This window comes from Mesoplodon mirus, assembly GCF_964341445.2.
Source record: "Mesoplodon mirus genome assembly, chromosome: 11".
Classification (NCBI taxonomy): domain Eukaryota; kingdom Metazoa; phylum Chordata; class Mammalia; order Artiodactyla; family Ziphiidae; genus Mesoplodon; species Mesoplodon mirus.
Genome location: NC_138987.1, coordinates 26,086,279 through 26,098,412, shown reverse-complemented (window position 1 = coordinate 26,098,412; position 12,134 = coordinate 26,086,279). Strand labels below are relative to the sequence as shown.

Genomic DNA, 12,134 nt, shown 5'->3' with positions numbered 1-12,134 from the left:
AAAAAAAAAAAAAGTCATTCCATTTTATTACTTATATTATTAGGGCTAACTTTTTGGCAGCTTCACTCAGTGATTATTCTAGAGTGGGAGGTACCCTATAGCTATATCAGCTATTTTTTTTTGAGGTGTGGTTGATCTACAATACTATATTCAACTAGTTTTAAATTTAAAAAGAATATCCTAGTCATAAATGCAAACAACTTGCTCTTTTCTCACTCTATTCACATGCAATTGCCCTCTTTCAACCCAAGTTCCCTCTTTGTTCACTCATACAACATTTTTAAAATACTGTTAAACAACATTGTAAAACAGCTATACTCCAATAAAAATTATTATTATTTTTTTTTTTTTTTTGCGGTACACGGGCCTCTCACTGTTGTGGCCTCTCCCTTTTTTTTTTTTTTTTGCGGTACACGGGCCTCTCACTGTTGTGGCCTCTCCCATTGCGGAGCACGGGCTCCGGACGCACAAGCTCAGCTGTCATGGCTCACGGGCCCAGCCGCTCCGCGGCACGCAGGATCTTCCCGGACCGGGGCACGAACCCGTGTCCCCTGCATCGGCAGGCGGACTCTCAACCACTGCGCCACCAGGGAAGCCCTAAAAATTAATTTAAAAAATTTAAAAAAGGAAGTTTAGTGAGAAACAAGCTGGTCTGCCATCACTAGGTCAAACTACTTCCATGTAGTTTTAACATTTTAAGATAATTTAACTAAAGATTTTTGTAATCAAAGTTGATTGTTTAGAGGAAATTAATTTCTTAAATACCTATATTAATTTATTAATCAGAAAATCAAATTATTGTTATCTTATAACAGCTATTAGTTTCATGAATAGAATAACAAGATTAAGTTGTCCTTAAAGACTTGTGAAAAAAAAGTTTCAATGTTTGTATCCATAATGAAATAAATTTTAAATTCAGTGTAAAAAAATTTTTTTTAAATACTGTTAAGCATCTCCTATGTGTTGGGAACTGTGTCGGGTGATGAGGATACAAAGATGAAAAGGTAATTCACTACCTTCGAGAAGCTTAGTATCTAACAAAAAAATTCAAAGATTCATTGATTCAACGTATAGTTACTGATTGCCTTCTATGTAACAGGCAATTTTGTAGCAGGGTGAATGCAGTGGTAAGTAAAACAGAAAAAGCCCCTTCTTTGTGGAATTACATTCTGTGGGGGGCAATAAAAATCGTCTAGAAGTGGGACTTCCCTGGTTGCACAGTGGTTAAGAATCCGCCTGCCAGTGCAGGGGACACGGGTTCTGAACCCTGGTCTAGGATGATCCCACCTGCCGCGGAGTAACTAAGCCCGCGTGCCACAACTACTGAAGCCCGCGCGCCTAGAGCCCGTGCTCTGCAACAAGAGAAGCCACTACAATGAGAAGCCCTCATACAGCAACAAAGACCCAATGCAGCCAAAAACAAATAAATTTTAAAAAAAAATTTTTAATCATCTAGGAATGATGAATGCTGTGAAGAAGAGGCAAGCTGGATAAGAGGACAGAGAGAGACAGATGAGCCACCCACTCGAGACAGGGTAATCTGGGGAGGGTCCTTGAACAGAGATCTGAATGAATATTTGGGCCAGGAAAATTACAAGCAGAGGGAAGAGCCAAGTCAAAGGCCAGAAGGTGGCAATATATTAGAGCAACTGCAAGGAAGGAGGCGTGGCTGGAGGGGGAGTAAGCAAGGACCTGTGTGCACATGGGCGAGGGGGTCATGGAGAGCCCCGTAGGTCATGGTAAGGACTCTGAATGTTACTCTAAACGTGATGGGAAGCCACTGAGGGCTGAGAGCAGGGAAGTGATATGAAGTTGATTGATGTTTTTAAAGGATGTTGCAAAAAAGACTATGGAGGCGCAGGCATGGACCAGGGAGCCTTAGGAAGTGATTTCAGTAGTTTATCAAGAGAGGACAGTGGCTTGGACCAGAATGGTAATGAAGAGGGAGGCATAAGAGGTCAGATTCCGAAATTTTTTCTGAGGGGAGTCTCTAAAAAAACAATCCCTGCTTGGACTATCGCTGCTAATATTACAAAAGGAAAAAAACATTTCCTCAGCACTTACACTTGCCTTCATCTTATTTGGTCTTCAGAATATTATAAGGAAAGTACTTATCATCATCTTAAAGATGAAGAAACTGAGTCTTAGAAAAGAAACTTGCCCAAGGTCTCACAGAGACAGTAAATGGGGAAGCCAAGCCATGTACCTAGAGCTGTCTTATTTCAATGGACACAGTTCAGAACTCTCCTCTGCTGTGTGATATTGTTTCTTTTTATGATAACATATCATTTCCACGTGAGTTTACAGAACTGTTTATCTTACAAGCGGGTTCACACCAGTGATCCCTCCTGCAGCCATTACCTTAGTAAGTTGTCCTTGGCATGCTATGACTCTACGATGCATGTTCTTGATGGACTGAAATGCAATTACTGTCAGGGGAAGAGGACTGTTCAGTGGACCACTCTTTTTTAAGTTGAAATTGAGCACTTAGGTTTAAAAATTGTCAGCCCTGCATCAAGACTTCTGAGCGATACTCTACTGCCTTTTAAAAAGTAGGACTAGCACAAGAAAAACATTCACATGTTTAAGTCAATGAGAAAAATAAGTATTTTATGTAATTAAATGACAATGAAAACTTTAAATGGAGGAGAACTTATATATATATTTACAGTTGACTCAGAAGCCAAACAATGCTACAAGCTGCAAAAGTTTAGGATCTTCAATGTTCTTACTGTTTTTCATAGAATTAACTAATTTGGGCAATGCTTTTTGACAAAAATATTAAGCTATAAATTATCATTTCAAGGATGACACTTTTCTAGCTCAAAGTTTTAAATGGCATGCCTACCTTTTCGTCTTATGATACTGTGGCTTAGAGATACTGTGAGGTAATAATCACTGCACTGTAAAGACTGAAATGTCATTAACATCATGTCAGAATATGTGACTCTGTACACAGAGAACTCATTATCCTATTATTTATTAGCCTGAATCCCATTGTTGCAGCTGAACAGGGAAGCAAAAGTCACCATTGCCTGAAATTCAGTGTAGTTAGTAATCAAAAGAGTTGGTTTAAGCAGAAGCCATCAAAATTATATGGATTCGGGGGGCGAGGGATAAATTAGGAGTTTGGGATGAACAGATACACACTAATATATATAAAATAGATAAATAACAAGGACCTACTGTATAGCACAAGGAACTATATTTAATATCTTATAATAATAACCTATAATGGAAAAGAATCTGAAAAATAGAGATATAGGCATATGTATAACTGAATCACTTTCCTATACACCTGAAACTAACACAACATTGTAAATCAACTACACTTCAACTAAAAAAATAATAATAACAAAAATTATATGGATATGTACACACCACAAATATACAAATGTACATACATTCATTTGCCTACATGTTGATGTGGGCCAAGGCTGTTACATGAGTACGAGTCCACTGTATGTCCTCCTGGCATAAAAACCACATCTACTCTGAATCATCTCATTTCCAGTTTGGGTGTCTTTAAAGTGGATAGAGGGCTTCCCTGGTGGCGCAGTGGTTAAGAATCTGCCTGACAATGCAGGGGACACAGGTTCGAGCCCTGGTCTGGGAAGATCCCACATGCAGCAGAACAACTAAGCCCATGGGCCACAACTGCTGAGCCTGCGCTCTAGAGCCCACGAGCCACAACTACTGAAGTCTGCACGCCTAGAGCCCGTGCTCCACAAGAGAAGCCACCGCAATGAGAAGCCTGCACACCACAACAAAGAGTAGTCTCTGCTCGCCACAACTAGAGAAAGTCTGTGCGCAGCAACGAAGACCCAACGCAGCCAAAAATAAATAAATAATTTAAATTTTTAAAAAAAGGCAACCATGAAATCAAGAACTTTGCATCCTGTAATCGTAAAACCGTATTGGAAAAAGTATGTATCCCTCCCTTAAAAAATCAGCACCTGGATCATTTTAAGATTTTTGTTCATTATAGGAATTTTGTCTTTTCATTTTATTTTGTTCATTTTAATGAATTTTGTTCATTATAGCACATAGTTGTGATTATAACCTAGATTTTGTAATTGTTAACTAGATGGAAGATAAAATAATTTTTAGATTCATTTTTGGAGTTAAAGACCCAACCTATTTTTTTTTAATTAATTAATTTATTTTATTTTTGGCTGTGTTGAGTCTTTGTTGCTGCACGCGGGCTTTCTCTAGTTGTGGCAAGCGGGGGCTACTCTTCATTGCAGTGCGCGGGCTTCTCATTGTGGTGGCTTCTCTTGTTGTGGAGCACGGGCTTTAGGCACGCGGGCTTTAGTAGTTGCAGCATGCGGGCTCAGTAGTTGTGGCTTGCGGGCACTAGAGCTCAGTAGTTGTGGCTTGCGGGCTCTAGAGCGCAGGCTCAGTAGTTGTGGTGCACGGGCTTAGTTGCTCTGCAGCATGTGGGATCTTCCTGGACCAGGGCTCAAACCCATGTCCCCTGCACTGGCAGGAGGATTTTCAACCACTGCACCACCAGGGAAGCCCCCAACCTCTTTTAACTTTGTTCACTATGCCATTTTGGCCCCCCTTTTAAGGGGCTTAATTCTTGGTGATCCAGTTTTCTGCCATCAGTCACTGAGCTGGATGTGTGGTCATGAGGAGGAACAGTGGGGATGGCCGGAGATCACAAGCCATCAAGCAAACAGTACTTCACAAAAAAGTGAGTCTAGGCTAATGAAAAGCAACTGGGATGCAGAATTGGCAAAACTTTAGAACTAAAGGGCCAAAGAATATTCTGGAAGCAGGAGACACAAGCCAAAGAAGAAGATATAAAAAAAAAGAAAGGCTATCAGCTGGGAGCATTTGATAAGTAAAGGTGATTTAACATAGCCTGAGGGATTTGGTCAGAGAAGAAATCTAAGGAAGTATAACAAATTAAGCATGATTGTACTTAAGAATATGAGCGTGGGGCTTCCCTGGTGGCACAGTGGTTGGGAGTCCGCCTGCCAATGCAGGGGACGCAGGTTCAAGCCCTGGTCCGGGAGGATCCCACATGCCGCGGAGTGGCTGGGCCTGTGTGCCACAGCTGCTGGGCCTGCGCGCCACAACAGCTGGGCCTGTGCTCTAGAGCCCGCGAGCAGCTACTGAGCCCACATGCCTAGAGCCCGTGCTCCACAACAAGAGAAGTCACCACAATGAGAAGCCCACACACCGTGGCAAGGGTTGTCCCCCGCTCGCTGTAACTAAAGAAAAGCCGATGCACAGCAACGAAGACCCAGTGCAGCCAAAAATATATAAATAACTAAAATTAAAAAAAAAAAAAGAATATGAGCGTGGCCCTGTAAAAATCTAAACTAATGCTTTGAGGTTGATTTTTATTTGTCCTTGGTTTTCACATCCTTGCATTAATGGTTTCATAATACAGAAACATCACACTATGTTATTCCAACTTACTAAATTGGGTGGCTGTTTGAATCCCCATGCTTCTAATTTAATTTTCTGATAGGAAACATCCATTTGCCTAAAAAATAAATTCATATAAAAAGTTAATGCCAAGTTTAGAGATGTTACCTTTGGGAGAAACTGGGTAAAAAAATACATGGGATCTTTCTGTATTATTTTTTTATAACTGCATGTAAATCTATAATTATCTTAAAATTAAAAGATTAATTTTTTTAAAGTGTGGCAGGAAAAGTCTTATTTCCACCCTTTTTTTCCATCTGCTAGGGTTTTGCTGACCATGGCCACCTCCCTCCCTCATACACAGATAAACCATTTTTATTAGTTTCTTCATGCAAGCAAATACAGATAGATATACATTATTCCCCTCCCCAGTGGTAGTATATTTTGTTTGCATCTTGCTTTTTTCCATGTAACAATGTAATGAAATTCTAAAGAGAGTATTCTATGTAAAAAGAGCTTTCCTTTGAGATATTCTTGGGTAAATCATTTATTAAGCCAGTCCTCTACTGATGGACATTTGTATTGTTTCCAACCTTTTGTTATTAAGAGCCATGCTATGAATATACTTCAGATATTGTATTTGTGTCATTTTGATAAATAATGCCCAAGTCCCTCCATAGAGATTGAATCACTTTACGTTCCCACCAGCAGTGTACGGGAGCCTGTTGCCCCGAAGTCTCACCAATAGAATGTGTCATCAAACATTTGGGTTTCTGCCAATCCAGTAGATGAAAAGTGAGTTTTTTTGTTTTGTTTTGTTTTCAGCCGGGCTGCGCAGCTTATGGGATTTTGGTTCCCCAATAGGGATCGAACCCAGGCCCTTGGCAGTGAGCGCTGGAGTCCTAACCACTGGACCACCAGGGAATTCCCAAAAGTGAGTTTTAATTTGAATTTTTATTCCATTCATGAGATTGAGCATATTTTCATGTGTCTAAGAGCTATAGGCCCACTTGTCCAAAATACTGAGGAATAACAATGTTATCAGAAAATATCTGATAAGAAAGCTGAATTTGATTGTCCTACTGGAAAGAGGTTCTTCCACAGTTCTGAATCTTATTTAAAATGCAATGGCTAGTGGTGATCATTTCTTAGTGTACAAAGAATACCGAATCACTATGTTGTATACCAGGAACTAACAAAGTGTTGTAGGTCAATTATACTTCCAAAACAAACAGAAAAAGATCAGATTTGTGGTTACCAGAGGTGGGGGTGGGGAGAGGGGACGTTACATGAAGGTATCCAAAAGGTACCAACTTACGGCTGCAAGACAAGGAAGTGCTAGGGATGCCACATACAACATGAGTAACGTAATGAACACTGCCGTATGTTAAGAGAGTGATTCTTAAGAGTTCTCATCACAAGGAAAAACTATTTTCTTTTGCATTTATTTTGTATCTATGTGAGATGATGGGTAGTCACTAAACTTATTGTGATGATCATTTCATGACATATGTAAGTCAATTCGTGATGCTGTACACCTTTAACTTATACGGTGCTGTATGTCAATTATACCTCAATAAAACTGGAAGATAAATAAATAAACAAAATTGTAAAATGCAATGGCTCTTATTTAAAGTGTTCAGCCTTGTTAAAAAACATCAGAACATCAGATTGGCTGAACAATGCCTTCGCGTAAAAGGGTGCTCACCCTAAATATGTCCAGATCACTGACCAACCACCAGGGACTTTACTGAGCCTTCCCTAAAGGGCTCTGCCCTGCCCTGGAGGGAGGAATAACAATACTCACAGTTGAGCACCCAAGACATATTAATTCAACAAATATCGGGAGCCTTCATGGATGTTACATTCCAGCAAAGGAAGATAGATGATCAGCATAATAAATAAGTAAATCATATGGTTTGTTAGAAGGTAATAGGTGCTATGGAGAACAAGACTGGATGGGGGGGTCAGGAGCACTAGGGTGCAGTGTTAAACAGGGCCATCAGAGCAGGCCTCACAGAGATAACTGAACAAAGAAGGAGGTAAGGAAGAAAGCCTGGTGATATCTGGAGGAAGAACCTTCTGGCAGAGTAATAGCCAGTGCAGAGGCCAGGAGAAAGAGGTGTGCCTGACATGCTCAAGACCCAGGAAGGAGGCCAAGGAGTCTGGAGGGAAGTGGAGGGAGGCGGGGGGTGGGGGATAAGGAAGAAGAGGAGGCATCAGAGCAGAGATAAGTTAGAGAAGTACGGTCTGGGCCAAATGGATAAATCTGGAGTTAATCCCATCACGTCCAGAGACTTGCCCTTCTAATCTTGCCCTTGCCCTGGCCTCAATGACTTAGTTTTCCAGGAGGCGGCAGAGGCAATCCAGTGCTCCAGCCACTCATGTAGGCAGACAGAGCAGACAACCTACAGGCCCCAGGCACACTTAGGCAAGCAATCACGTGTTTGTAGGCTGAAGGCTCCCGGCAACAAGGGAACAATCTCATGCCTTTTTCTTCTGTTATTCCACTTTTCCCTGAAAGTTTCCTTTCCTTGCTAAATTTAAACCCTCTTCCTTGGAATGTCTGTGATTTGAGCATCTTACAAGCAGTTGGTCCTGTCAGCTCATTTCCCCCTTTCTGAATGTCTAGTAGCTCACCTGGAGGTGCTACTAATCACAGCTACATCAGACACCTCTACAAAGACTCAAACCCTGCCTCTGATCGCCTGGCCAACGTGTACCAAATACCACCTGCCCCTGACCTTCAAACTGGCAACAAACACAGCTGCTATTTTCTCAATAAAAAGCATTACTGGGAGTGAACTCTTGCTTTTTACATCAGTCTAAGAGGATCTATCCCACTTCAAATACAAGAGAAGCAAGACAATGGCACTTGGGACAGAGACGAGCCATGAGAAACCAAGCCGAGGTTTCTTCAGGGGCAGCACGCCTGATGTTTCCTCGAGGCATGGGACGCCTCATCTTGCGTGGGCAAAACCACCACCATTACTACAGATTTGGTTCTGTGGACTATTCTGCATATCACTTGCTTCCTTGCACCTTTAAACTGTAGTCCCCTCTTGCTTCACTTCGTTTCCCCTTCCTCGCCTACAAAAAAGATTACAGAGCATTGCTCACCAGGCAGAATGGCTGCGGGAAGAAGAGGCCCTACAACCTCTATAATCTCTACAATCCCTACAATAATTAAGCAGTAACCTTGGGTGTCACCAACTTTATAATGCCCTCACCAATCAATACAGACCCAGAGCGGTCACACCACTTGGATAAGGATGGATTCTTCAACTGTTTTAGGAACGCCATTACCACAGTCAAGGCGCAGAGCTGGGAGCCACACGAAGAGGATCCAGACGCATGTCCTGGGCACTGATAAAGTGACTCTCAAGAAAGGTAGAGACCAGACGTCCCTGGTGGCGCAGTGGTTAAGAATCCCCCTGCCAATGCAGGGGACACGGGTTCAAGCCCTGGTCCAGGAAGATCCCACATGCCACGGAGCACCTAAGACCGTGCACCACAACTACCGAGCCTGGGCTCTAGAGCTCGCGAGCCCCAACTACTGAGCCCATGCACCACAACAAAGAGGAGCCTCTGCTCGCCACGACTAGAGAAAGCCCATGAGCAGCCCCGAAGACCCAACGCAGGCATAAATAAATAAATTTATTTTAAAAAAATTAAAGAAAGGTAGAGGCCAAAACTCATGAAAGACGAAATGGTATAATGACAACACAAGAGATGTCACCAACTGTTGACAATTTGAAGGCCCAGTACCCAGAGGGATCTTGGGCAGCTCCATCCAAGAGAGCTTAAAGCGTCTTCCAAACACCGCTACAAAAGGTAGCATGGTGTTGCTTCTGGCATGGGAATGAATCCGGGTGTGAGTTCTGCTTCCACCATTTCTTAGCTGTGACATCAGTGTCACACTGATGAATTTTAACATCAGCTTAAACTTAGTTTCCTTGCAAGAAAAATGAGCCAGACAGCCACTTCACGAGGACGTTGGGAAGCAGGAGTGAAATACGTGAGCTGTTCTAGCGTACACCTGGATCTGCCTCTTACACACTCAATGAGTGGCATCCAACAGGATCCATCCTTGTTTCAATACCGCCAAAGAAGCGTCTTCCAGAGATTCTGTCCCATACCCAGTCTCAAAGTTCTACTGTGCATCCTCGATGGCTCCTGACGCCCCTCTGCTCAGTGTTCCGGGTAGAATCAGAACTGCTCGGCTCCTACCCCCTGCCTCCCCGTACCTCCCAGGAGCACCCCCTCCTGTCGTCAGTGCCCCATCTTTCCACAAGACGCCCCAGCTGGGTCTGGACCCCTTCCCTCCGCATCAGCAGTGCTCCCCCGCGGTGCCTCGGCCCCGTCCCGCGTCCTGCCTCCCACCCGGCTCCTCACCTGATGTAGGGGAGGAAGGGGTTGACGTGCCCGGAGAGCACGGCGACCACGTAGGAGATGATGAAGGCGGCGGACGACCAGGTCACCAGGAGGAAGGGGATGAAGGACGTTCCCCTCAGGAAGCACGGCATCGCGCCGCCGCCAGGAGGGCGCTGCGCTCTGCGGGGCCGGAACGGGGGGCTGCTCCGCGCTGCTGGGAGGCGGGGGCCGCGCACGTGTCGACCCGCGGCGCGGCGGCCACGGCGCGAACAGCCACGGGCGGCCGGGCGGGAGGCTCCGCGACGGTGGGGCAGGCCCGACCCCGGAGAGAGGGGAGGCACGGAGAGTGGAGAGAGGCGGCGGGCGGCGAGGCGGCGAGGCGGCGGCGCGGGGGTGTGTGGGGCGCGGGCGGCCCGGGCTCGTTGGGAAACGAGCGAAGTCACAAAGCGGCGGCCCAGCCGACTTGCAGGCGCGCGGCGACCTCCCCGCTAACGCGACGCCGGGGCTGCGGGACCGCGGGGCGGGGGGCGGCCGGCTCCTTTCGCTTTTGGTTCGGCCTCGGGGCGGGGGCCGCGGCGGGAATGCCCGCCCAGACGGTCCCAGCGCGCCAGGCCTCCCTTGCTCTTGCGCAACTCCGGGGAAACGGATCAACGCCTCCCGGCCCCTCTTTCCCTCGGGGTTTCCGGGGTGCCGGGCCTTGAACCCCGACGGCTTCCTCTCCGTGGTCCCGCCGCCCGCGCGTGGTGACATCCACCCCATCCCGCCGCGCTGCGACGGCTGCTGCTGCCCCGGCTGCCGGGGTCCGGGCAGAAGTGTTCGGTGACATTCGCCAGGACACGGGGCACGGATGCGGCACCCACGTGGATGGTGTCCACCTGAAAACCGAGGGAGTGTAGAGGCGGGTGTTTGCGAGGGCCGGGGGTGAGCTCTGGCCGAGCCTGGACAGCCCCGGTGCTGCCCACAGTGCTGCTTCCCCCCTACCCCGCCCCAATCCCCCCTCCACCCCGCACAGCGGACTCTTCTTTCCTAGAAGTTAGGTTCCTCTTTCTCTCACGGATCAGGGTTAGCCCAGGCTTGGAGCCATGACCTAAGGTGAGTAATGGGGACTTGATACATTTCAAACCCTGCGAAAGGGATTCGTGTTCTGAAGGCGCTGGCCGGCACAGTGATTTTGAGATTAGTTTAGGGATTCTGAGCCCAATGTATGTGAGGTCACTGGTCATTGGTAACCAAACGTGGGTTCGTTTTAGCCACATTAACATTTCTTGAGTGTCCTGTCCTCCTGCTGGAGGACAGTATACAAAGATTGAATAGTTTCATGGGTTCTAGGAGACTGACATGTCAAAATAAAATACATTGTATGGAATATTAAATAAATATGAGATTAAAAAAAATAGAGCTGAGAAGCTGGGGCCAGTGCTCGCATGAAGAGCCAGGTACGTGTTCCTGACAGATAATAGAGGTTTTTAAAGTAAATCATTGCTCTTCAGGCAAAGAAAGGTGAGACTAGCATTCCAGCCCAAGGAAACAGGAGGAGAAAATGCACAGACGGTGAATTGCCTGTTTTTCTGGACCTAGAGAAGTACCCTAGGGGACTTCCATGGTGGTCCAGTGGTTAGGACTCCAGGCTTCCACTGCACGGGGCACAGGTTCCATCCCTGGCCTGGGAGGATCCCACATGGCCGGTGGCCGAAATGAATAAATAAACCATTAAAAAAAAAAAAAAACACGCTAGTGTAAGGCAGGGAATGGAGAGGTGGGCAAAGAGGCCACATCACCTGAGCCCTGCTAAGAATCTTATTTGTTTGAACGTATGGACACCAAGGGGGGAAAGTGGCGGGTGGGTGGTGGTGGTGGTTGGATAAACTGGGAGACTAGGATTGACATATATACACTAATATGTATAAAATGGATAACGAATAAGAACCTGCTGTATAAAAAGATAAATAAAATAAAAAAAATTTTTAAAGACTAAAAATGTACAAAAAAAAATGAACCTTATTTATTTGGTTTTGGTTTTGGTAGTGAGGAGAGTAAGAACATGGACAGACTTGTATTTCAGGAAATCACTGAGCCTGTGGGGGAAGTGACCACCATATCCAATAACGCAGAAGCTTTTAATTAAGCTTTTTAAAAAAATCACAAAAGTTGCCATCCTTAGTTATCCATTGTAGGTCTCTACTTAGGTTTCTGCATTCTGAAAACCCACCAACTTCCCTGGTCTTGCTTGCTTTTCCCTATCCCCTCCTGCTTCCCCTTTTCTACTCTACAACTCATCTGATTTAAAAAACCCTCCCTGAGGCAGAGGAATTATGACATCAAATGGAATTCACCTGATCATTTTATCTTTCTATTGCTTATGTAAGTCCCTTAATCCA

The 12,134-nt window shown here is 45.2% G+C and overlaps 1 protein-coding gene across 6 annotated transcripts in view; it reads right to left on the bottom strand.

Moving 5' to 3' along the window:
* Positions 1–11,597, bottom strand: part of DRAM1 (DNA damage regulated autophagy modulator 1) — a 46,840-nt gene extending 35,243 nt beyond the window's left edge. For 4 of the 6 annotated variants that reach the window (XR_014295222.1, XM_082634632.1, XM_082634631.1 and 1 more), the window contains exon 1: positions 9,778–10,027. Coding sequence is in view for 4 of the 6 variants with exons in the window: in XM_082634632.1 (XP_082490758.1) it covers positions 9,778–9,908 (131 nt within the window). In the remaining 2 variants the exon portion in view is untranslated. Of the gene's footprint in view, positions 1–4,879; positions 5,501–9,777 lie in introns of those variants that run through there. The other 2 variants (XM_082634629.1, XR_014295221.1) reach the window with 2 other exon arrangements.
* Positions 11,598–12,134: the final 537 nt, after the last annotated feature.